The sequence below is a fragment of the Crocuta crocuta genome, unplaced genomic scaffold (assembly GCF_008692635.1).
Source record: "Crocuta crocuta isolate KB4526 unplaced genomic scaffold, BGI_CrCroc_1.0 scaffold727, whole genome shotgun sequence".
NCBI lineage: Eukaryota > Metazoa > Chordata > Mammalia > Carnivora > Hyaenidae > Crocuta > Crocuta crocuta.
The window spans coordinates 364,307-392,161 of NW_027527964.1; the positions used below are offsets into that span (position 1 = coordinate 364,307).

Below are 27,855 nucleotides of genomic sequence, written 5' to 3' on the forward strand. Positions count from 1 at the left end.
CATGTTTGACTCAATATCATTTTAAGATTTATCCATGTTGTTGAGGGTCGCTGTAGTTCATCAGTTTTTCAGAGCAGTGTCATATTCCACTATATGAATTTATCTACCCATTTTCTTTACTTGAGGTTTTTTTTTTCTTTTTTCTTTTCTATTCTGAGCATTCCTAAGGGTAAGAATGAGGTAATGGGTAAGAGTTTCTATAGCCTGAATACTTAGGGCTGCAGTTGCTGGGTCATAGATATGCAAATGTTCTATTTACAAGATAATATAAATAAACTTCTAAGTGATTATACTAGTTTACATTCCTATGGAAGACGTATGAAAATCCCTAACCCTTAGTCTGGGAACCAGGCAAGGATTCCCCCCACCCCTCTCATCATTCATATTCAACATTGTATTAGAGGTCCTAGACAGTAGTAATAAGGCAAAAGGAGAAGAAGAAACAAAAGTACAAAGAGCAGAGGTGATGGCTCAAAAATCTTTCTACTTGCAGATGACAGCATGGTTTATGTGGAAAATGTCAACTAATTTGCAAAGCAGCTAGAACTAATAAGTGGATTTAACAAGTTCACAGGATCCAAGGTTGAAATACAAAAATCAATGTGTTTTATACTGGCAGCAAACAATCGCAAAATGAAAAATTTAAATCCCATTTATAATAATGTCAGAAAGCACAAAATATGTGAGAATAAATTAGACAAAAAAAAAAAAATCTAAGGCCTCTAACTGAAAACTACAANAGAAATGAAAGAGTTCACAGATATAAACAAGTTCCAAGCTCATGGGCTAGAAGACTCACAATTAAGATCTCTAACCCTTCAACTGATCTAAAGATTTAACACAGCTCCAATCATAATCCCACCAGGGTTTTTTCTCCTTAGAAATTGATAAACTATTATATAACTAAAGTTTGCTAAGAGTGTAGACCTTAAGTGTTCTCATCAAATAAATGACAAGAAAATAAAAGGAAAAAATTGATAAAATGATCAACTAATTCTAAAATTTATGCAGAAATATAAAAAATCTAAAATATCCAAAGCAATATTACAAATAAACTTCCTGGAATTAGACTTCCTGACTTTGAGACTCAATATAAAACTACAAATTCAAGGGGTGCCTGGGTGGCTCTGTTGGTTAAGTGCCAGACTTCAGCTCAGCTCATGATCTTGTGGTTCATGGGTTTGAACCCTGTGTTGGGCTCTGTGCTAACAGCTAAGAGCCTGGAGCCTGCTTGGGATTCTGTGTCTTCCTCTCTCTCTGCCCCTCCCCCACCCTTGCTCTGTCTCCTTCTCTCCCTCTCAAAAATGGATAAACATTAAAAAAAAAAAAACCTATGAATTCAAGACAGGGTAGTACTCACATTAGAAATCACAAATAGATCAATGGAACAGGAGAGTCTAGAAGTAGATCCAAACATATAAGTCATTTTGCACTTTTATTGAGATATAATTTATATACAGTAAAATTTGGCCTTTTGTAATGTATAATTACATTAGTTTGAGAGTCTCCATACTGTTGTAATGTCGAGGTTTCTCACTCTCTTTGCCAATATCACATTATTTATTACTACAGCTTTACAATAAATCCTGTTATCTGGTGAGACTACTACCCATACCCTGTTCTCCTTGAAAAGTGTCTTGTTTTATCTTGCATTTTTAAAATGTAAGCTTTAGAATCATTTTGTCAATGTCCGTGAAAAGATCCTATGGGTATTATGAAAGGAATTGCATTGAATCTATAGATTAATTTGGAGAGGATTAATATACGCAATACTGAGTCCTCTGTTTACAAACTTGAGCCAAATGTCTATTTATTCAGGTGATATGTAATATTGTTCCAAAAAGTCTAAAGTTTTTTGCATACAGGACTTACATATGCAAATTAATTCCCAGGTATACCTTATAGGGTTTTTTTCCCCTTGCTATTGTAAATGGTTTTTTAAAAAAATGGCTTATTTATGTTTTGAGAGAGAGAGCGAAACAGAGCACAAGCAGGGAAGAGGCAGAGAGAGAGGGAGACACAGAATCCAGGCTCTGTGCTGTCAGCACAGAGCTTGATGTGGGACTCGAACTCACAGACTACGAAATCATGACCTGACCCAAAGTCAGATGCTTAACTGACGGAGCCAACAAGGGGGCTCAACATTTTAATTTTTTTTAAAGTTTATTTTTTATTTTTTTAAAATGTTTTATTTATTTCTAGGAGAGAGAGAGAGAGAGAGANCTTAAGTGGGGATTCTATGCGGAATTTGAACTCATGAACCAGAGTCAAGAGGCAGATGCTTAACCAAGGGAGCCACCCAGGTGCCCCAAAATGGCTTCTTTTTAAAGTAAGCTTTTTGTTGGGGCGCTTGGGTGGCTTAGTCGGTTAAGCGTCCGACTTTCGCTTGGGTCATGATCTTGCGGCTCTTGGGTTCAAGCCCCAAGGCGGGCTCTGTGCTGACTGCCAGCTCAGAGCCTGGAGCCTGTTTCAGAGTCTGTGACTCCCTCTCTCTCTGACCCTCCCCTGCTCACGCTGTCTCTCTCTCTCTCTCCTAGAAATAAATAAAACATTAAAAAAAATTAAAAAAAATAAATAAAGCTTTTTGTTGAAGTATGACATCCATAGAAAAAAGAAAGCAAAATCTTAACTGTACAGCTCAATGAATTTTCACAAAATGAACACACACTTACAGGAGATAGACACCAGCAGCCCCACAGAAGTCTCCCTCACGCCCTTTTCACAGTTAGGTTTCTTCTTCCCCGAAGAAAAATCACCCTATTGTTTTCAAAAACGGTATTTGTCTGCTTTTGAACTTCACATTCATGGAATCATACAGAGCGTGCTCTTTTGTAACTACCTCCTTTTACTCAAATTATGTTTGTGAGATTCATCCGTGTTCTGGGGTATAGTAATCATCTTGCTGTGTGTTGTTCCCTGTGTGAAGACACCACACTTAGCTGCTCTGGTCGAGATGGCTCGTTGGGCTGCTTCCCGCCTGAGGCTGCTAAGGGTAGTACAGCTATGAACATTTTTGTATTTATCTTTTGAAAAATATTTGACTGCATTTCTGTCAGGTACTCAGTAATACCGCCAAGCAGTTTCCCTCCAAATTACCTTCCCACCAGAAATTCCAATATCTCTACATCCTTACCACACTTGGTCTTACTCATCTTTAAGAAATGTTTTTATTCAGTTGTTCTGGTGGGTACATATTAGTCTTTCACTGTGATTTAAGTTTGTATTTGAGATTGAGCATTTAAATTTTATTGATTATCCCTACAGTTCATTTTCCTACTGAATTCTGTGCCTTTTTCCCCCCAGTTTAATTATTTATTTTGAGAGAGAGAAAGAGAGTGAGAGAGAGAGAGAGAGAAGGGGAGGGGCAGAGAGAGAGAGGGAGAGAGAGGATTCCAAGCAGGCTCCATACTGCCAGTGCAGAGTCTGGCCTGGACTTGAACTCATGAACCGTGAGATCATGACCTGAGCCAAAATCCNTCTTAATGGTGTCTTTTGAAGAACATGAGTTTTATTTTATTACAAAGTAGATTGACTTTTTATTTTATTATTGGAGCTTCTAGTGTCTTCCTTAAGAATATTTGCCTACCTCCATATAATAAATTCTATACTATCTTCTAGAAGTTTTGTTGTTCTACCCTTCATATTTAAATCTACAGTCAACTTGAAATTGATTTTTGAGACGCTGTGAGGTATGAGGTTAAGATTCATGTTTTTCCATATGGACCTGCAATTTATCCAGCAATCGTTATTGAAAAAAACCAGTCTTTTTCTCTACTTCTCTGTGGTATCAGTTTCTTGGGTCTCAAATCTGTGTCATTAATATATTTTGTCTATTCTTGAACCAATACCCTACTAATGTACTATATATTTTTAATAAGTCATAAAATCTGGTATGATAAATCATTCAACTTTGTTCTTCAAGATTAACTTGGCTGTTCATGGCTCTTTTAGTTTCCATGTATATTTTAGAATTAGATTGTTCGTTTTCACCCTAAAAAGCTGATGGGAGAGGCTCCTTGGTGACTCAGTTGGTTAAGCACTGACTCTTAGCTCAGGTCTTGATTTCAGGATTGTGAGCGCAAGCCCGGTGTTGGGCTCCATCCTGGACCTGGATGTGAAGCCTACTTATAAAACAACAACAACAAACAAACAAAAATTAAACAAACAAAAAACCCAAACCATGCTAATGGGATTTTGACTGGAATTGCATCAAATCTATACATCCAGAAGAATAAATAATTTTACATCACTGAATCTTCTAATCTGTCAATATAGTATATCCTTGCATTTATGTGAGGCCTCTTTAACTGACCTCAGTGTTTTCTGCAATTTTCGATGCAGAGGCCTATATATCTTCCCCTAGGTTTATTTCCAGGGCCACCTGGGTGGATTAGTCGGTTGAGCATCCAACTCTTGATTTCAGCTCAGGTCATGATCCCAGGGTCATGGGATTGAGTCTGCTTAAGATTCTCTCCTCACCCCCCTCCAGTTCACACTTTCTCTCTTTCTAAAATAAAAAACTTTTAAAAAGGTTTTCCAGGAATGTCATGTTTTTATGCTATTATATGTATATATATATTTGCTATTTTATATATTACATAACAGCTAAGATAACAATGTATAATATATATAGCTATATCTAAAATATATAATACATATAAACTAGCTAATATATCATATATCATATATAATAATATAATAGCTATACAAAATATGTTATGCTATTATAATAATCTGCTACTATTATATTTTCAATATTGATAACTTGGCCTCCTTTTTTATTGATCAGGATTGCCAGTGGTTTATGGCACCAAGTTTTTGGCTTTCTCTTTTTTTATTAAAAAATATTTTTAATGTTTATTTTTGAGAGAGAGAGAGAGAGACAGAGACAGAGAGAAATAGCCCAAGCAGGGGAGGGGCAGAGAGAGAGGGAGACAGAATCTGAAGCAGGCTCCAGGCTCTTAGAGCCTGACTTGGGGCCCGAACTCACAAACCATGAGATCACGACCTAAGCCCAAGTTGGACGCTCAACCTACTGAGTCACCCAGGTGCCCCAGTTTTTGGCTTTCTTGATTTTATAGATTATACCTTTGTTTTTCATTTCATTGATTACTGGTTTTATGTTTCTTTTCTACTGTTTTGTGTTCAGATTGGTGTTCTTTTTCTAAGTTCTTATGTATACGTAAGTGATCGATTTTCAGCTTTTGTTCTAATATATGCCTTTAGGCTATATCTCAAGGTTTTTTGTTTTTCTTTTTGTTTTTTTTTTTAGAGGTGGGGAGGGGCAGAGGGAAAAGGAGAAAGAGAATCACAAGCAGACTTTATGCCTAGCATGGAGCCTCATTCAGGGCTCGATCTCACGACTCTGAGATGATGACCTGAGCAGAAATCAAGACTCATGCACACAACCGACTGAGCTACTCAGGGGCCCCTAGGCTATATCTCATCAAGGGAAGTTGCCAAAATCTTCCACCATCATCTAGGGTTTGTCTATTTCTCCTGTGGTCCTATAAATATTTGTTTAATATATTTTGAGACCATATTACTAGTTGCAAAAAAAAAAATGCAACATTGTAACACCTTCCCTGTGAATTTAACCTTCTATCATTACAGAGTAAAACTGTTCATCTCTTTTAATGATTTCTGCTTTTCTGTTTATTTAATATTCCTATACCAGCTGTATTTTGGCAAGCACAGCCTATATATGTTTGTTCATGCTCTTTATTTTTTTTACTTTTTCCATAATCATATGTTTAGATTCTCTCTTGTAATCAGTGAATAGTGTGTTTTAAAAACATTTTCGACTGACAGCTTTTGTCTTTTAAAGATTGAGAAGCTTAAAAAATTGCAAGGGAAAAGTGAATTCAGCTTTTCCTTAGGTAATTTGCCCCTTCCAGACTCCCTTATTTCTTTAAAAAATTGTAAATGTATTTATTTATTTTTGACAGAGAGAAGGTGGGGTGAGAACAAAGAGAGAGGGAGACACAGAATCCTAAGCAGGCTCCAGGCTCTGAGCTATTCACACAGAGCCCAATGTGGGGCTTGAACCCGCAAACCATGAGACCATAACCTGGGCTGAAGTCAGATGATTAACCAACTGAGCTACTCAGGCACATGATATTACCACTCACCTGGCTCCAATATCCAAAACCTTAGGGTCACCCAACACCAATGCCACAGCCTCCTCCTTTAAAAGGCATCTCCTATGTTTCCTTTTCCTTTTTTTTTAAAGTTTATTTAAGTAATCTCTACATCCAATGTGGGGCTTCAACTCATGACTCTGAGATCAAGAGTCGCTCACTGCTCCAACTGAGCCAGGCCCTCTCATTTCCTTTTCATTTTAGAAATGATAAAGTTAAGGGGTACCTGGGTGGCTCAGTCAGTTAAGCCTCCAACTTCAGCTTAGGCCATGATCTCATGGTTTGTGAGTTCAAGCCCTGCATCGGGCTCTGTGCTGACAGGTCAGAGCCTGGAGCCTGCTTTGGATTCTGTGTCTCCTTCTCTCTCTGCCCCTTCCCCACTCACACGCTGTGTGTATCTTTCTTTCAAAAATAAACATTAAAAAATATTTTCAATAAATAAACATTTAAAAATTTTTTAAATAAAGAAATGTTAAAGTTAAAAGTGGCCCAAGAGAAGGACTATGGTTCAATCTTATTCTTTGGTAGATGAGGAAAACGAGACCTAAGATCACACTGCTAATGAGGAGTACAGCTAGGAGCCAAGTTCTCTTTCACTTTAAGGTTAAATGTTCATTCTTCCATCGCCACTAGATGTGAGCAGCTCAAGGACCCATCTTGCCTACGTGGTTGTTGCTTTGCTCCAGACAGAGCTTCTGACACTGGAGGTGCTTAGTAAATATTTGCTGAAATTGAACTTTACTCTCTAACTCAGATGCTCCCCTCATGCTGAGACTCCTGTAATGGCTCTGACAGTCTCTCCTCCTCCAAGATCCACCCCTTCAGTCCACCTTCAACACCACTAAGAACTGACATTTCATTCAGTGCACGGCATCGCTCTGCTCAGAAACTGCCAGAGGTTCTCTCTTGCAAAAACAATGAGATACAAATTCAACCTGGGATGTAAGCCGTAAGTACCTCTTCAAACTCACCTCCTGCTCCTTCAGATGGAGAGATGCTTCTATCTCTCCACCTGGGTGGTCTGACCCCTAGGTTCAAAGGCCACCTCTCCATAGAGTCTTCTCAGTAAACAGCGTCCTGTACTGTTGCCCAATCCCTAACTAGACTGGTCCCTAACTAGAAGTGAGGGGAGGCCAGGGAGCTTGAGGCCAGGGAATGTTTCTTGTGTTTGAATCCCCAGCTCTTAGCACACAGGAAAAATCAACAAATATCTGCTAACGATTATACCAGTAAATATAAACACATATTTGCCTCTAGCATATGTGTGCACACAGAAAACATACAGATACATACCCATTATTTTTTTTTTTTTTATTTCTAGGAGAGAGAGAGAGAGAGAGAGAGAGAGAGCGTGAGCAGGGGAGGGTCAGAGAGAGAGGGAGTCACAGACTGAAACAGGCTCCAGGCTCTGAGCTGGCAGTCAGCACAGAGCCCGACGCGGGGCTCAAACCCACGAACCGCGAGATCGTGACCTAAGCGAAAGTCGGACGCTTAACCGACTAAGCCACCCAGGCGCCCCGATACATACCCATTTTAAGCACTCATCCAAATACTAAACATTTTGCTGATATTAGGATATCTTTTTATCCCACATGTCATTAAGTATGTGTCTCATTCACTGTGGGACAAACCCCTAGGTTTTTCGTTGGCTGGTTGTTTGGTTTGCTAAAAGGCAGCATTGTGTGAGATGAAGCACTGAGTTTGGGTGTTTTGTTTTACTTTTATTGAGATATAATTGATACACAGCTCTGTGTGAGTTTAAGGTATATGAATGATCTCACTTAAATATAAAATCCAAAAAACAGCCCAAACTTGGCAGAAAAAAAGATCAGATTTTGTAGTTACCAGAGGTGGAAGCACTGATTTGTGACTCAGAAGCCCTGAGTCTACTTTGGGTCCTGACATAGGCCCCAGTAACATTGGCAAGTTTCTTAAGCTACTGAAAGCTGATTTCTTTCTCAGAAAGAAATATGTTTCTCACATAACATAAAATGTACCATTTTAACTATTTTAACATGTACAAGTCAGTGGCATTTAGTTCACACCATCGTACAATCATCACCTCTACCAAAACGTTTTCCAAAAGGAAAGCCCATGCCCATTAGCAGACACCACCCCCCATTTCCTTTTGCCCGCACCCCCACCCTAGGCCCTGGCTATAATAATTTACCCTCTCTGTGGATTGGCCTATTCTGGTATTTAATATAAATGGAATCATACAACATACGACCTTTCGTGTGCTTACTTTTACTTAGCATCATTTTTTCGAGGTTCATCCATGTTGTAGCTTGTATTGGCACCTGAATCCTTTTTCAGGCCGGACAATCTTCCCCCACTGTATGGATAGACTACATTTTGTTGATCCATTCACCAGCTGAATGGCATCTGCATTGTTTCCACCTTTTGATTATTGTGAATGGTGCTATGAATATTTGGCTTCTTTTTGTGTAAAATAGGGATTTAATAAGCCCCCTGGCATGGTTGCCTTAAGGGCTGGGTGAAACCCAAATGAGAGCACATAAAAAAACACTTCATGAGCAGCTGGCCCTGTGCACATGTGTTGTGGGGGTGCTGGTAGTAGAATATGATTATGCTTCTGGGCCGGTTTACCCATTAGGGCCTAGGCCTTTTCTCAGTGCCAGCTTGTCATCCAATGCCAGCTTCCAGCCTGACAGAGACCAGCTGCTCATAGCTGAACCTAGAGGTCCATTCTTGACCATTTCAGGTAAAGCAATCAGGGCAAAAAGTGCCAATTATCTACAAGGACAATAACGTGTTTTGGGGTTCTGAGTCCTAATCTGGCCTTGCTGCTGTTGGGCCTGAGTGACTCATGGGAGAGTGGAGTGACCACCAAACAAAGATGCTGGGTGGGGTGCCTCTAGATCAGTAGGATAGACAGTGAGTGATTGGGGCTATTGAGAAACTCTTGTAGTGGCTCTATGCTAGACAAAACTCCTGTGCAGAGGGTGACCTTCATTTCTTCCCTGTTGGCCAAGGCCCACTCTCTAATGAGTCAGGACACCAAAGAAAGGGAAGATATCCATATGCCCCCCAGCAGAGGAAAAAGAACTTGCAGCTATAGAGTATTTGTAAAGCAACTAATTAAAAAAGAAAGAAAAAAACCTGTCTAAATTGCTATGATGTTGGGTGCAGAGAGCAGAGAGAATATGTGCATTAAGAAATGATACTTTTGACAATAAACTATTTATAAAAAAACAAAAAAAAGAAATGATACTTTAGAGGGGCACCTGGGTGGGTCAGTCAGTTGAGCATCTGACTTCAGCTCAGTCATGATCTCATGGTTCATGAGTTCAAGCCCTGCATCACACTCTGTGCTGACAGCTCAGAGCCTGGAGCCTGCTTTGGATTCTCTGTCTCTGTCTCCTTGCCCTCCCCCCCCACCTCGACCCCCTTGTCCTCTGTCTCTGTCTCTCTCTCTCAAAAATAAATAAACATTAAAAGAAAAGAAATGATAGTTTAGAGAAATTAATTAGAAAAGGCCCCCAGGCAGTGGGTGCTCAGATGACTTAGAATAGAGAAGTCTAGGATTGGTGCAAATTACCCTATCCATCCCAGGGTGTTTGCTTGGGGGTCAGAGGCCCCATCAGAATTTTTTGTGTGTGATATTTATACACTTGCTGGGACACAGTGTGTGTGAGGTTGGAATTTTCCTTCTTGGTCAATAGATGATAGTACCATCTACACTGCTGACCTCCATGTTCTTACACTCACTACCCACAGCCCAGATCAAAGATGGAAAGGATCAAGGGAAGTGAGAGTTATGGATCTCAGGTCTTTATAGAGGATTGGGGGCCTCTGTCCTCTCACTTTCTGCAGACCAGCTTCAGCCTCAATGTGTTGATGTATGTGCACCAGCATCTTAATGATGGCAGCTCTTATTCTGTTCTCACTCCTTGTGGATTCCACCCCCTTCTCTGACACTCACTTTCTGAATGCTTACCAGCCTCTTTGATGGCCCCTTCCTTTTTTTCCCCATCACCAGCATATTTTCTTTTTCCCACTGTGCACAAGGTCACCCTCAAGTCTCCATTTTCCCCTCTGTCCTTTTCCCTTGGTGACTTTATCTACTACTTTGACTTCTACAACCATCTCTTGTTGTTGAATTTTAAATCCATAGCTCCATCCCTGACCTTCTCTCAAATCTAGAGAGGTATTTCTGATCACACCTGAGCCTCCTGCATGCCCCACATGCCAAACCCAAACCCATTATCTTGCCCCTAAAACCAGCCTCTCCTATTTTTGCAATGATATCGTGAAACTTTCAATACTCACCGAGTAACCTCAGTGTCCCCATTTAGTGCTCATCTCCAACACTATCCAAACCAACCAGCAGCCAAATTGTGTCCATTCTATCTCTGAGATGTCTCTCATCTTCACTTCACCTTCACCATCAGGATATAGATCTTTACCTCACTCACGTGGACCACAGAACCTCACCTTATTTCATTCAATAAAGGCTGTTGGGATAACAAGTCAATTACTAAGGCAAATGAAAGTCTGTGAGTCAGTTTGGAGAGCAGGAAGCAAACATATTAAAGGAGTGTGTCAGAGCTGCCTGGCTCAGCTCAGCATCTACTTGAGAAAGTTGGAAGAATATGCACCAAGATGTTTTTGGAAGTTGTCTCCCACTTCCATGTTTATATTTCCTGCCCTTTTTTCTCCCCTGAAATGAACATATGTGAATAACGGGATGAGGAAAAGTAACCTTACTGAGATTAACATTTATTTATATGGGTAGTACACAAATGTGTTATTGCTCTACAAAAATTTTTTAAATGTTTTATTTATTTTTGAGAGAGAGATAGAAACAGCATGAGCAAGGGAGGGTCAGAGAGAGAGGGAGATACAGAATCCAAAGACAGGCTCCAGGCTCTGGGCTGGCTGTCAGCACAGAACCCGACGCAGGGCCCGAATCCATGAACTGTGAGATCATGACCTGAGCTGAAGTCGAATGCTTAACCGACTGAGCCACCCACACGCACCTACTCTACAAAATTTTTACAAGGAATAAAAATCAGATCAAGAGCTGGGTGTGAGGGAGAGAACTCACTATAAAATTGATTGAAGGACCTTTTTTGAGGGCAATGGAAATACTCTAAGTCTTGATTTTGGTGGTGGTAACATGACTATATTTGTCAAAATTCACAGAATTGTATGCCTAATAAGGGTGAATTTTACTGTATGTAAATTATACACCAATAAACCTGACTTTTAAGAAAAGAGTTATGTAACACAGAAATTTATAGAGCGAGTCAGGCATGCCTTCTTTCAGTTATCATGCCCCAGCCCTAACCCCCAGTTTTACTTCCCTGAAATCAAGAGTTGGTTGCTTAACCAACTGAGCCACCTAGGTGCACCCCCCACCCCCGCCCAGGACTTTTAAAAAAATCTTATGGCTGGAAATTTGTACCTTTTAACCACCTTTACCCATTTCACACACTCTCCTCTTCCTACCTCTGACAGCCACCGAACTGTTCTCTGTATCTGTAAGTTTGTTTGTTTGTTCTTCAGATTCTACATATAAGTGAGATCATACAATATTTGGTTTTCTCTATTTCTTTTTTTTAAATGTTTATTTATTTCTGAGAAAGAGAGGGAGAGAGATAGCCCGAGCAGGGGAGGGGCAGAGAGAGAGGGACAGAGGATCTGAAGCAGGCTCTGCACTGACAGCAGAGAGCCTGATGTGGGTCTTGAACTCAAAACCACAAGATCGTGACCCGAGCCAAGGTTGGACACTTAACTGACTGAGCCACCCGGGTGCCCCAGCTTTCTCTATTTCACTTAGCACAGTGCCTTCAGGGTACATCCATGTTGTCATAAGTAGCAGAACTCCCTTCTTTTATATGTCTGAATAATATTTCATTGTGTGTACACATGAAGACACACACACACACACACACACACACACACCACATTTTCTTTATCCATTCACTCATCAATGGACACATAGATTGCTTCCATATCAGCACCTATGTCACAATGTAGCTTAGAAATGGGAGTGCCTGGCTCAGTTGGAAGTGCATGACACACTTGATCTCAGGGTCCCAAATTTGAGCCCCAGGTCGGGTGTAGAGATTACTTAACAAAATAAATAAACTTAAAAACAAAAACAAAAGGGGCGCCTGGGCGGTTCAGTCGGCTAAGCGTCCGACTTCGGCTCAGGTCATGATCTCATGGTTTGTGGGAACGAGCCCCGCGTCGGGCTCTGCGCTGACAGCTAGCTCAGAGCCTGGAGCCTGTTTCAGATTCTGTATCTCCCTCCCTCTCTGACCCTCCCCTGCTCACACTGTCTCTCTCTCTCTCTCTCTCTCTCTCAGAAATAAATAAGATATTTAAAACAAAAACAAAAAACCCCCTAAAAACCAGTCTGTCTTAGAAATTACTCCATATTAAGTCAAGGAGATTTTCCTCATTTTCTCTTACAGCTTTCTAGTGTTTCACTGGGTGGCTATAACACAGTTTTATTAAATCAGCCTCCTTTCTGTATAAGTATATTTAGATTATTCCCCATATTTTGCAATTACAAATTCTACCAGATGAGTAATCATATACATATTATTTTTATATGGATTAGGTGAATATTTTCAGGGTAAATTCCTAAAACTGAAATTGCTGGGTTAGGGGGTAAGTGCATTTATAGCTTTATTAGATAGGGCCAAACCCTGTTGCACAGAGTTAACACCCTGTTGCACTCCTACCAGTAATACATGAGAGTCAACAGTGTGTGGTCAAACTTTAGAATGCTTGCCCATCTGATAGGGAAGAAATTGTGGAGTCAATTTGCATTTCCCTTATTAAGAATCAGAGTAATTTTTTGATAAGTCTTTCTGATCCAAGTCTCTTCCCACTTAAATACTCTCTACATACTGACTATTGTCAAGTTAAAAATATTTTAGCATGTTGCTAAAGCTTCCTGACTATAATGTACACTCCTTCTAGTATGCAATGTTCTCTGCCACCATCTCAATCCACCTTTCAACTCTATCTCCGATTCTTGTTCACCTGTCAGAAGAGCAGACAGACTGGATTCATTACCGCTAAATACACACTCTTTTTTTTTTTTTTTCTTTCTCTTCTGAGGCTTTTCTCATTGTGGTAGTGCTCTCTTTTGGGGATGACAGTTACTCTCTTTCCATGAATTGATATTTGTCTCTATCTCAGAGTCCAGCTTAAATATTCACCCTAATTTCCCTCATTCATGTTTGTTGTATCTGTTCATTAGTCATCCTCCTTACCTGACTGTAGTAGTATACCAACGACTTTCTCTACAGGAAGAGGGGAAATATTGAAGAGGAGGATTTTTCCTTTTTTTTTTCTTTTAGAGCATGAGGGAGAGTGGGGGAGGGGCAGAGAGGGAGAGAGGGAGAGAGAGAGAAACTTAAGCAGGCTCCAGGCTCAGCACAGAGCCCAATGTAGGCTGGATCCCATGACCCTGAGATCATGAACTGAGCCGAAATCAAGAGTCGGATGCTAAACCAACAGAACCACCCAGGCGTCCTGAGGAGGATTTTTCTTGTAATGAACATACTCTTATGTTTAGCTCATCACTCGACATTATGTGCATGAAAGGTTCTAAAGAAATTTGTCATGTTCTAGGGGGATTTGGATACAGTCATGAAGAAATCAGATAAGTTCTCTCTCTGAGGGAGCTTACATTCTGGGGGAGACTATTAATTAAAAAAATCAGTAAATAAACAAGATGTCAAAAAGTGAAAAGTACCAATCAGAGAATTAAAGCAGGGTGACATGGAGATTTCCTCTTCCGCTAAAGATGGGATAAATTAATGGCACCAAAACTGGTTATTTGGGAAGACCATCAAAATGGATAAAATTATAGCCAGATTGATAAGGAAAAGAAAAATTAACAATATCAGGAATAAGTTAACAGTATCAGGAATATTGGGGCACCTGGTATGAAAACGGATGGTGACAATGGCTGCACAACATTATGAGTGTATTTAATACTACTAAACTGTATACTTCAAAACGGCTAAGATGAGGGGGCACCCGGGTGGCTCAGTCAGTTGAACATCCGATTTTGGCTCAAGTCCGATCTCACTGTTCATGGGTTCAAGCCCCGCGTTAAGCTCTGTGCTGACAGCTCAGAGCCTGGAGCCTGCTTCAGATTCTGTGTCTCCCTCTCTCTCTGCCCCTCCCCTGCTTGACTCTCTGTCTTTCTCTCAAAAATAAATAAACATTAAAAAATTTTTTTTAACAATATCAGGAATGAGAGAGGAGAACTCTACAGCTATTAAAAAGTTAACAAGGGTATATTAAAAACAATTTTTCTCTAATAAATTTGACAATTGAGATAAAATGAACTAATTCCTTGAAAGACACAAGCTACCAAAACTTATTTAAGAAATAGATCACCTGAATAACCCTGTAACTACTAATTAAAGTGAAATTATAGTTTAAAGCTTTCTCACAAAAGGGGCACCTGGGTGGCTTAGTCGGTTAAGCATTCAACTTCGGTTTAGGTCATGATCTCACGGTGCATGAGTCTGAGCCCCATGTCAGGCTCTGTGCTGACAGCTCAGAGCCAGAAGCCTGCTTAGAATTCTATGTCTCCCTCTCTCTCAGCCCCTCCCTCACTCACACTCTGTCTGTCTCTCTTTCAAAAATAAATAAACATAAAAAGTTTTAAAATTTTTTCTCACAAAGAAAATGTTAGACCTATATGGCTTTACTGGTTAATTCTACCAAACTGTCTTCACTGATCATTTTGCTAAACATTTAAGGAAAAAATAATACCAACTGCACGCAAACTTTCAAAAATTGAAGAGGCGATACATTAACTTATATTTTGAGGCCAACATTACTCTAATACTAAAACCAGATTTTAAAATCACAAGCAAATAGGAGTACCTGGGTGGCTCAGTTGGTTAGGCATCCGACTTCAGCTCAGGTCATGATCTTACGGTTCGTGAGTTGAAGCCCCTCACTGGGCTCTGTGCTGACAGCTCAGAGGCTGGAGCCTGCTTTGGATTCTGTGTCTCCCTCTCTCTCTGCTCCTCTCCCACTCATGCTGTCTCTCTCTGTCTCTCAAAAATAAATAAACATTAAAAAAATTTTAAATCATAAGCAAATAAAACCACAAACCAGCATCACTCATTAACATCATTGCAAAAGATTCTTAACAAAACTTAAGTAAATTGAACACAATACATTAAAAAGATAATACATCATGACCAAATTGGTTCTATCAGGAATTCAAGCTTAGTTTAACATTAATAACATCATCATATTAACAAGATGAAAAATGCAAAACCATATGATCATCTCAGTAAATGAAGAAAAAGCATCTGACAAAATCCAGTATCCATTTCTCATTTTTCAATTTTTAAAATTGTAGTAAAATACACAAAACATTAAAATTTACCATCATAACCATTTTTTGAATACTTTTATTTATTTCTAGGAGAGAGAGAGAGAGAGAGTGAGCAGGGGAGGGTCAGAGAGAGAGGGAGATACAGACTCTGAAATAGGCTCCAGGCTCTGAGCTCGCAGTCAGTACAGAGCCCGACGCGGAGCTCGAACCCACGAACCATGAGATCATGACCTAAGCGAAAGTCGGACGCTTAACCGACTAAGCCACCCAGGCACCCCTACCATCATAACCGTTTTTAAAAAATGTTTACTGGAGCACCTGGGTGGCTCAGTCAGTTAAAGTATCTAGCTCTTGGTTTCAGCTCGGGTCATGATCTCACAATTTGCAAGTTTGAGCCCCACATTGGGCTCTGCACTGACAGTGTGGAGCCTGCTTGGGATTCTTTGTCTTCCCCCTCTCTCTGCCCTTTTCTTGCTCTCCCTCATTCAAAAATAAATAAATAAACATTAAAACATTTTTTTTTTAATGTTTACTTATTTTTGAAATAGAGAGCTCCAGCAGAGGAGGAGCAGAGAGAGAGGAGGACAGAGGATCCCAAAGGGGGTTCTGTGCTGACAGCAGTGAGCTGGATGCTGGGCTTGAACTCATAAACCATGAGATTATGGCCTGAGCCAAAGTCAGATGCTCAACCAACTGAGCCACCCGGGTGCCCCCTCATCTTAACCATTTTGAAGTATACAGTTTAGTAGTATTAAATACACTCATAATGTGCTGCCATTGCCACCATCCATCTTCATACCTCTTTTTGTCTTGCAAAACTGAAACTCTATACCCGGTAAACAGTAACTCCCCATTCCTTCCCACCCCTAGCCCCAGACAACCACCATTACACTTTCTGTCTATGATTTTGACGAAGTACCTCATGTAATCATACAGTAGTTGCCTTTTTATGACTAGCTTATTCCATTACACTTTCTGTCTATGATTTTGACTAAGTACCTTATGTATGTGGAATCATACAGTAGTTGTCTTTTTACGACTGGCTTATTTCACTTAATGTCCTCAAGTTTCATGCATGTTGTAGCATATGTCAGAATTTCCTTCCTTTTTAAGGCTGGATAATATTCCCTTGTGTTTACTACAATTTGCTTATCAATTCTTCTGTTGGCCCATATCCATTTCTATCATCCCATCATATCCCTTCTTCAAAGGAAGACTAGAAGGCAACATTCTCAATCTCCTAACAGGTATCTTTGAAAATCCTACAACTAATATAAAACTTAATGGCAAAAACTGAATACTTTCTCCCAATATCCTTTAGAATGCAAGGATTCCACTCTTACCATTTTCATTCAACATTATACTAAAGGTTATAGCCAGAGCAACCGATGTTAAAAGGAAATGAAAGGTCTCCAGATTGGAGAGGAAGTCAAATTATCCTTATTGAGAGATTACATGGTGAACAAAATCCAATGGAATCTACAAAAAAGCAAGTAGAAGTATTATGTGAGTTAAGCAAGGTTACAGGGTATAAGGTCAATTTAGAGAACTCAACTATATTTCCATATACTGGTAACAAATGGGTGGAAATTAAAAAGCAATATTGTTTACAAGGCATTTAAAAACATGAAATAATTAGGAATACATCCAACAAAAGATGTGTGAAACCTGCATCAGGAGAACTACAAAACACTGTGAGAGAAATTAATGAAACTAAATAAAAGGAGACATACTATGTTCAAGAATTGGAGTGCTTAATATTGTTAAGATGTCAGTTCTCCCTAAATTGATAAATAGATTTAATGCAATTCTACTACAAATCCAGCAGACTATTTTTATAGAAATTCACAAACAGGTTCTAAAATTCAGTGGAAACCCAAAGGACCTAGAATAGGCAAAATAAATTAGAAAAAGAACAATTTGGGGGGACTTACACTGCCTGATTTCAAGACTTATTATAAAGGTACAGTAATTGAGGCAGCATTATAGTGGGGATAAAAAATAAATGGATGCTAAACCAAGTCTAGAAATAAACAAACAAAAAAGCAAATAAATACATTCAAATATGTATTCTAAATAACACTTTATTGAGCCCTAATCCACACATCATATAGTTAGTCAATTTAAAGTGTATAATTCAATGGTTTTAAGTGTATTCATCAAGTTTTGCAACCAGCACCACAATCACTTTTAGAACATTTTCATCATCCTGAAAAGAAACCCAACATCCTTTAGAAGTAAATTCCTATTCTTCTTCTTACTCTCCCCTGCCCAGGCTTAAGAAACCATTACTTTTCTTTCTACCTCTATAGATCTGCCAATTCTATTTCCACTTCCTATAAATGGAATGATAAAATATGTGACCTTTGGTGTCTGGTTTCCTTCACTTAGCATAATATTTTCAAGGTCCATCTAGGTTGTAGCATATATCAGCATTTAATTTCTTTTTATTGATGAATAATAATCCATTGTATGGATAACACATTTATTATTTATCCATACATTACTTGATGAATCTTTAACTTGTTTCCACCTTTTGGCTATTATGAGTAATGTTGCTATGAACATTCATTACAAGTTTTTTGTAGACATACATTTTTATTTCTTTAGGGGTAGAACTGTGGCAACTCAATATTTAACATTTCAAGGAACTGCCAGACAGATTTCCAAATTGGATGCACTATTTTCCATTTTCACCAGATGTGTATGAGCGTTCCAATTTTCTTACATCCTTAACCATTTGTTATTGGCTGTTGTTGTTACTATCCTAGGTGTATTTTTCTCTTTATTATTGAGTTCTTTATGTATTCTAGATGCAAGTTCTTTATTATATACATACTTGCAAATTTTTAATTTTATTCTGTGAGTTGTCATTTCACTTCCTTGATGGTGTCCTGTGAAGCACAAAAGTTTTCTTTATATCTATGATGTCCAATTAATTTATTTTTCTTTTGTTATTTGGGCTTTGGTGTTATAGATAAGGAACAATTGCCTAATCTAAGATCATGAAGATATGCTTATGTTACCTTCATATTCATTAGAGATATTGGTCTATAGTTTTCTTGTGATGTGTTTGGTTTGTGTATCAGGGTAATATTGGGCTCATCTAATCAGTCAGAAAGTGTTCTGTTCTAGTTGTTTGGATAAATTACAAAGAATTGATATAAATTCTTCTCTAAATGTTTGGTAAAATTTACCAGTGAATCTGGGCTTGTGGCTAGTTTTTAATATTAGTAATCATTCTCTTTACCTGTTATAGGTCTATTCAGATGTTCTATTCCTTCTTGAGTCAGTTTTAGTAGTTTGTATCTTTCTAAGAATGCATCCATTTCATATAAATTATTTAATTAGTTGATACATAGTTGTTCATAGTATTACCTCATAATCCATTTTATTTCTTTATGGTTACAGTAATGTTCTCTCTTTCATTACTGTTGTTTGTAATCTAAGGACTCTCTCTCTCTCCCCCTCACATTCTTCTTTGCCTCTCCCTGCTTCTCCTCTTCCTCTCCAGTCTAGCTTAAAAATAAAAAAGCTAAAAGCTATTTTGTTGATTTTTGGGTTTGTTGATTTTCTCTATTGTTTTTCAATTCTCTATTTCATTAATTTTCACACTAATCCTTATTATTTTCTTCTTCTTTTTGCTTTGGATTTAGTTTGCTCTTCTTTTTGTAGTTTTTTTTTTTTTTTAAAGTAGAAGGTTATTAATTGGAGATGTTTGTTCTCTTTTTCTTCTACTCTTTTTTTTTAATGTTTACTTATTTTTGAGAGAGGGAGAGACAGAATGCAAGCAGGGGAGGGGAAGAGAGAGATGGAGGCAGAATCTGAAGCAGGTTCCAGGCTCTGAGTGGTCAGCACAGAGCCTGATGCGGGACTTGAACTCACAGTGAGATCATGACCTAAGTCAAAGACGCTTAACGGACTGAGCCACCCAGGAGCCCAAACATGTTTCTTCTTTTTTAAATACAAGTATGTCCAGCTATAAATCTATCTCGAAGTTCTTCTTTCACTACATCCTATAAATTTTAGGGTGTTATATTTTCATTTTCATTCATTTCAAAATATTTCTAGCTTCCCCTGTGACTTCTTCACTGACCCACTGGTTATTGTTTGTGTTGCTTAATGTTCACTTTTTGTGAATTCCCCAAATTTCCTTTGTTATTATTTTCCAATTTTATTTCATTATTATTGGAGAGCAAACTTTGTACGATTTCAAACCTTTTGGATGTATTGAGGCTTGTTTTAACACTTGGCATGTGGTCTATCCTGGAGAATATTCTGTAATTAAGAAGAATGCATATTCTGTTGTTGCTGAGTGGAGTGTTCTAGATATATCTGTTAAGTTGGTTTATAGTGTTGTTCATATATTCTTTTTTCTTGCTGAAGTTTTTGCCCAGTTGTTCTATCCATTATTGAAAGTGGAATACTAAGGCATCCAATTATTATTGTTGAATTGTCTGTCTCTCCCTTCAGTTTTTGCTTTATATGTTTTGTGTCTCTGTTATTAGGTGCATATATATTTATATTTATTATATCTTCTTGATAGGTTGATCCATTTAACATTGCACAATGTCCTTCTTTACCTTTAGTAACATTTTTGTTTTAAAATCTATTTTATCTGGTATTAGTAAAGTTACTCCAACTTTTTTATGGTTGCTGCTTGCATTATAGATCTCTTGCAATCCTTTTTCTTTTCCCCATTTGTATTTTTTAATCTAAAATATGTCTCCTTAGGGGCACCCGAGTGACTTAGTTGCTTAAGCCCCCAACTCTTGATTTCAGCTCAGGTCATGATCTCATAGTGATGAGATAGAACCCTTCATTGGGCTCTGCACTGACAGCATGGGGCCTGCTTGGGATTCTTTCTCTCCCTCTTTCCCTACCCCTCTCCCACTCTCACTCTTGCTTTCTCTCTCTTAAAATAAATAAACATTTGAAAAAAATAAACTATGTCTCTGGTAGATAGAATATAATTGAATCTTCTGGTTTTTAAGATATCCAGCATGAGGGGTGCCTGGGTAGCTCAGTCAGTTAAGTGTGTGACATCGGTTCAGGTCATGATCTCACCATTCCTGGTTCCCAAGTTAGAGCCTTATGTTGGGCTCTGTGCTGATGGCTCAGAGACTGGAGCCTCTTTCAGATTCTGTGTCTCCCTCTCTATCTCTGCCCCTCCCCATTTGCACTCTGTCTCTCTCAAAAATAAATAAACGTTAAAAAATTTTAAAATATCCAGTTTGACAATATCTGCCTGGTCGCTGAATTGTTTAATCCATTCACATTTAATGTTATTTTTTATGTAGTTGGAATTAAATGACATTTTACTTTTTGTTTTCTATATGTCTCATGGCTGATTTGCTCCTCTACTCCTCCATTACTACTTTATTTTGCATTAAGTGAATTTTTTAGTGTAACATTTTATTTCCTTTAATGATTTTTTCCCACCAGATTTCTTTGTGCTCTTTTTCAGTGGCAGTTCAAGGGCTTACATATACATCTTAACTTAGCAAAGTCTACTTTAGATTTATATTAACTTAGTTCCAGGGAGATGTAAGAATGTTATTCTTATATAGTTCTATTCCACCTTCTTATTTTTGTGCTATTATTATTATAATATATATTATCTCTGTATGTATTACATACAGAGATGTAACCCCTACAAAACCCCTACAATACATGGTTATAATTACTACTTTATATAATTTTGTCTACTGAAGAAGCTGAAAAAAGAAAGGAGAAAAAGTATGTTTATAGAGCTACAGTAACATTTTATGTACCATTTTTGATTCTCTTCATTTGTTCCTGTGGATTCCAATTACTGTCCAGTATCATTTCCTTTCTCCAGTACAGCTTTGCCCCTATTTACCTCCTTTGTACTGTCATTGTCATGTATATTACATTTTTATATGTTACAGGTCCAATCATATACCTATTGTTTTACAATACAATCATATATATATAATGTACATATATATGTATGTATTTTATACAAAGGAAAGGGATGGCCTATGATAGGACTAAGGATGGTTCATACATGGCAGAGAGAGCCTGGAATGTAAGCAGATGATTTAGATAGCATGGATATAGAGTCATGTCTAACACTGCTACTTTCTCAATAAAGTATGAGGCAAGACCCCAAGTAACAATGGAGCTTGGAACCAAAAGGAAGGGTCATGTTACTGATGGTACTATAGATAATAGGCCATCCAGCTGGGCAGAATTGTATAGCTGGTTGCTAGAGATGCTATTTGTTGGGAGGAGTCCCAAGTTTATTAGTAGGTATTATACAGATTTAAATAATCACAAGTAACACTATGTTTATATATACACACGCACACAAGGGTGTAATAAACATATAAACTTTAACCAGAGACAAACCCTCAACTATCCAGAAAATCTGTGAATTTGGTAGCACTTTCCAGTGACTGACACCCAATAGTAGCTCTAGTAATGTTATTAAATGGATTTAGATACGGAAAATACATTTCCTTGCCTACAAAGAGAAACTTCTGATGAACTATCAGAAAACATAGTTTTTAGGATGTATTTCCAGGGGTCAGAATAGCTTTTTGGAGATATGTCCACACATTCTACCCAAAATTCATGGCACAGCTTAGGTAATCAAGCACAGTCAAAGTAAGGGCAGATCTAAGCTAAGTGGATTGACTCCTTAACCTGATCCCCTTAGTTGTAATCAACTGTGTGGATGCAGGCATAAACATCTGCCTATAAGCATCTGCCTACACAGGTATACACAGTATTAAAGACAAATAAGGCAGGATATTAATTAAAGCAGTAAAAACAGAATTTATTCCGTTACTACTGATAGCAGGGGAAAGGACTGAGCCCCGTTCTGACTTGTGCAGACACAACTAGATATTTTATTATTTTTTTAAGTTTATTTACTTATTTTGAGAGAGGGAGAGAGTGAGAGCAGGGGAGAGGGAGAGAGACAGGAAGGGAGAGAATCTCAGTCTCCATGCTGTCACGGGGCTCGATCCCATGAACTGTGAGATCATGACCTGAGCCAAAATCATGAGTTGGATGCTTATCTGACTGAGCCACCCAGGTATCCCAACATGACCAGATCTTTTAAAGGGAGAATGAGGGAGTAAGGAGGGGAAGAGAGTGGGGTTTTAGTGAAAATTACAAATAGTTGGTCAGTGAACATATGATTAGGCTAGCTATGTCTGTTAGCTGGCAATTTTGAAGTTAGGACCCCATCTTCCCACAGAGACCTAGAGACAGAGGCCCTATTCTTTCTGATAGGAATGGCTTTCAGATCTTTGAGAAAGACACTCCTGACTTGTTGGAGATACATATAGATCTCAAAAGGAACAGAGGAAGGATCCACTGTTCTAAATAAAGAGACTGTAAACTTGGAACACACTATAAAATTTCCTGGCAGACTTGAGCTTTTGTAGGCAGGTGTTTTATAGGGCAGGATTAGGGATGTCATCCTAGGGAGAAGTAAGACCCCTCTGTGGGGCTCGACCTTTTGAACGATGAGATCATGACCTGAGCCTAAGTCTGCAGCTCAACGGACTGAGCCACCCAGGTGTCCCTGTTGTGTTTATCTTTATAGCTACTATACGTTTTTGGTAAGAGATACTAGGCTTTCCATCCATGATAGTGGTGTATAGTTTTTTTAATATAAATTTATTTCAGTAAAAAAGTGGGTCCATTAAAGAAAATTATTGCACAGTTAGATAATAATGGGACGGCAAAATTCATCGGGTGGTAATGATTGCGTTTAGAGAGTTCCGAAAGCAAGTTTCTAACACCAGGTTAGAAAGCTGTGTTTGGAGGACTGGATGGGAATGAAACCCTCTCTCTGACTCATGACCTTGGGTTGTATCCCTCCCTGGGGCGATCCTCCCCTGGCCCTTCCCCTTGCCCAAGCCCGCAGAGCGTCATCTGAAAAGCCTCCCACGCTGAAACCTAGAAAGACACGCAGAGGAGAATATTTAAATCCGGGGCCCTGCGGGGGTGTACGTGGGAGTGTGTGTCAGGGGTCATCACCATCTGGAGTTCTGGCAACGGATGCCCAGCCAAGTGTGGGCGCTGGACCTCCTGGGGGCTGGGTGCAGACACATGTTTTGGCAGACGCCTTTGTCTCTTCTCACCACTAGGTGGCGCACTCGCCCAGGCGAGGTCTCACATCTGTCCTCGTCACTGCCTGGCCTGACCTGCCAGGAGGGGTGTGCGAGGAAGTCAGTGCCATTCCCTCTGAAAGGCGAATCCCAGACAACAGGAATGCACCTAGAGGGTATTGTGCTAAGTGAAATAAGTCAGACTGAGAAAGACAAATACCCTATGATTCCACTCATAAGTACTATCTACAAATAAAAAGACCACAAATGAACAAATAAACAAAAGCAGAATCAGGCCCATAAATACAGAGAACAAACTGATGGTTGCCAGATGCCAGAGGGGAGAGAGTGGTGGGATAGGCAAAAATGGGTGAATGGGAGAGGGAGATACAGGCCTTGTTGTGGAATGAATAAGTCTCAGGCATAAAGAGGCAGACCACAAGGAGTATAGTCAATGATCCTACAAGTGATTTAATGGGGCAGGTGGCAGGTACATTTGTGAGCACAGTGTGTTGTAACTTGACAAATCGCTATGATGTACACTGGAAACCAGTGTACCGTTGGGTGTCAACTATACTCAAATAAAAAAAAGAAAATAAAAACAAATAAAATGAAACAAATAAACTAGAAATAATTCCCAGGACCACCCAGGGCCCCAGAAAATGAGCATGACCCCCATCAGGGATCTTTCATCCTATTTTTTGCTTGGACATTTTTGTGCTTGCTACAATTTGTGGCACCCAGTGCAAAATAAAAATGCAGGGCCCCTTGTTAAAAATTATTATTATTATTAATTTTTTCTTTGTGATAGGAACTTTTAAGATCTGTTCTCTTAGCAGATTTCAAATATACAGTACAGTATGTTACCTATGGTCACCATGCTTTACTGACATCCCCAAAACTTTTTTTTCAATCTTGTAACTGGGGGGCGCCTGGGTGGCTCAGTCGGTTAAGCATCCGGCTTCAGCTCAGGTCATGATCTCGTGGTTCGTGGGTTTGAGCCCCATGTTGTGCTCTGTGCTGACAGCTAGCTCAGAGCCTGGAGCCTATTTCAGATTCTCTATCTCCCTCTCTCTATGACCCTCCCCTGCTCACGCTCTCTCGCTCAGAAATAAATAATTAAAAAAAAAAACATTAAAAACAAAACAAATCTTGTAACTGGAAATTTGTACCTTTTGACCACATTTACCCNAGCTCTCTCACTCAGAAATAAATAATTAAAAAAAAAAAACATTAAAAACAAAACAAATCTTGTAACTGGAAATTTGTACCTTTTGACCACATTTACCCATTTTCACACACTCCCCCCTCTCCTGCCTCGGACAGCCACTGAACTGTTTCCTCCTTTGTTTGCTTTTGATCTTTGCCCCAGTCTATCTCATTTGATCTGAGCTCCAAGAAGTGTTTCAGTCTTTAGCAAGACAGTCAGGGTCCATCCAGGAAAAGGGCAACCTCAATGGTTATTTTAACAGAGAGAATTCAATACGGGGAATTCGGTAGGTACTGGAGCATCAAAAAGACAAAAAAGGGAATGTTGAGATAATATAGACATTGTAACTTTAGGAAGCATCTCCCACCCAAGGGCTGGGAGAGCAAAGGGGGGATGTTGGGTCCACGGAAATTCAGAGGATCATAGGACGGGTCCAGGGCGCTACAGCTTAGATCTCCAGGGAGAATTCCCCATCAGATTAATGTGGTACCTCAGAAGGCTAAGGGACGGACCCTCCAGAGCTGGACCTCAGATTGCCAAGGAGTGGGCACTGCTTGGCTGTTGTCTTGAAGGAGTGTGAGACAGTTGGTTTGGGAAGCGCAGAAAGTGCCTGTTAGGGTAGAGCATGCTTACTGTGGTGAGGTTGGTAGGAAGAGAGAATGAACAGGATGGAGCAGCTCCCTCCTTGCCTGACCCTGCCTTTCCTTTCCCTTTTGCACCATTATTTCCAGAGCTCAAGGTGGAGCCAGCTGGCAAAGTAGAAATGTGGCTATCGGTCTCAGCCCAGCACCATGAGGCGGGCACAGAGGGTAAGCTGGAAGAGGAGAGACAGAAGACTGGACCTACCAGGTCACAAAGTTGGACAGGCCAGAGTAGTCCATTGTAGGATGGAAATGGTATACCTGGACCTGAGTCCATGAAGAACCAGAGGACAAAATTAATCTGAGAAGGCAGGTAGCCCAGACTCATGTGCCAGCCACCACAGTCACAAGAGTCTGAGCTGTGGTGCCCTGAAATCCATTACTATGAGTGTCCTGAGGCCATGCCTGCCATGAGATGCTCCGAGCCATGACCACACATGGCATGTATACTAGGGTAGTCCTGTTCCTAGGAGACACAGGACTCCTCTGACAGCCAACTTTGGCTTAAGAACTTCCCGATGTCTTGGCTAAACCTTCATTGGATGTATGGCAGTCTAGTCTAGAATTCTTCCATCCATCTCCCTCTCCCTACTTGGGCTCATATTTACATCAGGGTCTAATGATTCCCTCAGCCTCTCTATTCTCCCTCATGCAGGCATTTTACCCCTTTATTCATTTCCTTTGGTCAGGTACCCAAGTTTACAAATTCATAATAAAATACTTCCTGGAGCATTTGAGTTTCTCAGCATTGTCAGAAACAAATCCTCAGGACGGTAGCATCTGCTCCAACTCCAATTCCTATGGTCGGGTGGTGGGCAAGAAATCTCCCAATTCTGCTCCCCAAATTTCTACTAGAAATGAATACGCTGAAGCCCAACAGCAGCCTCCTCAGATTCTGCAAAAGACAACACATGCCAATAAGCAAAAGCTCCTAAAGTCGAAGGTACAAAGGTCCAAACATCTTCGGCACTCTGAAACAGCTCAGGCATCAGGATTGCCCGGAGGGCCCCAACTCACCTTGGGGGCATGTGGGGGTTGTGAACTTCTTTAGGGGAAGTGGAGAAAAGGAACACAATGGCCGTTGTTTGCTGCTGTCCTTGAGGACATTTGGACAAGGGCTAAATATTAGAAAGTGGGAGTTGGATACCCCCTCCTCAACAGGGGTCTGTGCATCCTTTTGCCCTCACAGAAGCTGGGGCCACACACCCCCATCGCACGACCCCAAGAACTCCAAATAGTACTGCCTGCTATGTTTCCAGAAGTGGAGCCACCCCTGGGGATCAGGCTCAGAGCTCCCATCTCTTCCAGACTCTGTGTTGTTCTAAAATGGATTGTGGGGCATGAGAGTTTTTCTATCCCCTCCACCTGTTCCTTCTAAGCCAAGAAAGTCCACTTTATGGCTAAAAGCCCATTTCCTTAGGAAACTTCCTCTAGTCTATATACACATTCACACCCATTCACACCGCTGAGAACCTTTGTCTTTACTTCATGGTCTTGCAACTTCAAGATGAAATTTTCCCTTTATCTTGGTAAGTTATCACTAAGATAATTTATCCCCCCTCTTAGAGACAATAAAGATACTGAGTGAAAATGGCGGGGTGAGCAGTGTCAGGTACTCCAAAGACTAGTCTGATTCTTTGTGATAGAAGTGATAGACGGGGCAGGGGTGGTTTTTCCCAAAGTGTGATGGTAACAGACCTGTTGGTGCCCTCCCCAGACTCCCTAACTGGGCAGGTGCTCCTCTCCTCCAGCTCCAGGTGCTGCAGCCAGCAGCTCACACCTACATTGTTCTCTTATGCTTGGCCAGAGCTGCCTTGCCTAGAGATATCTCCAAGGTTATGTCCTGCCCTCCAGGGGCAGCCTATGGCCAATGACTAATGGATAGGAGTATAAAACAGTCAGCCCCCTTTGCCTCTGGATGTGTGTGGGGACCTCTGAAAGTTTTATCAAGATTCATATTAAAGTTTCTGAGAAATCTTGAAATAAAAAAAAAATTAACCCCCAAGTCCCTACTTTAGCTCATCTAAAGCAATGTGTCCCAAGGAGCCAGTCAGATTCAGGAGTAGTTTAGGAGTGGGAAAAGGAGATTAGGAAGAATCATTTGGATTAGGAAGAACATCTGAATGTTCTCACACTAAGTCAATTCTGAGGCTGAGTTTAGGGTTTGGGGATTCAAGAGAGGATTTGTTCTGTGACTGACTTGTAACCCTAGGGAAACTTTCAGGCTAGTAGCCATTTGAGTCCAATCGTTAACACAAATGACAAGGTTAGTACTAACTTGAACTCCAGGGTACAGATGTGAAAGCATTATTTTCTTGCTCTGCTGGCTCCACTGTTGACCCATGGTCACAACTCCTTCGTACCTTGCTTTACCTGAGGACCGTGCAGGCTGACCCCCTCTCCTCTTTTCACTGCTTTATAA

The 27,855-nt window shown here is 39.8% G+C and overlaps 1 protein-coding gene across 1 annotated transcript in view; it reads right to left on the reverse strand.

Annotated features, from left to right (window-relative positions):
* Positions 1-3,152, reverse strand: part of FA2H (fatty acid 2-hydroxylase) — a 55,915-nt gene extending 52,763 nt beyond the window's left edge. Inside the window, exon 1 of the mRNA XM_077752809.1 lies at positions 3,097-3,152. Within this exon, the coding sequence (XP_077608935.1) occupies positions 3,097-3,152 (56 nt within the window). The remainder of the gene's footprint in view (positions 1-3,096) is intronic.
* Between the last annotated feature and the right edge of the window lie 24,703 nt (positions 3,153-27,855).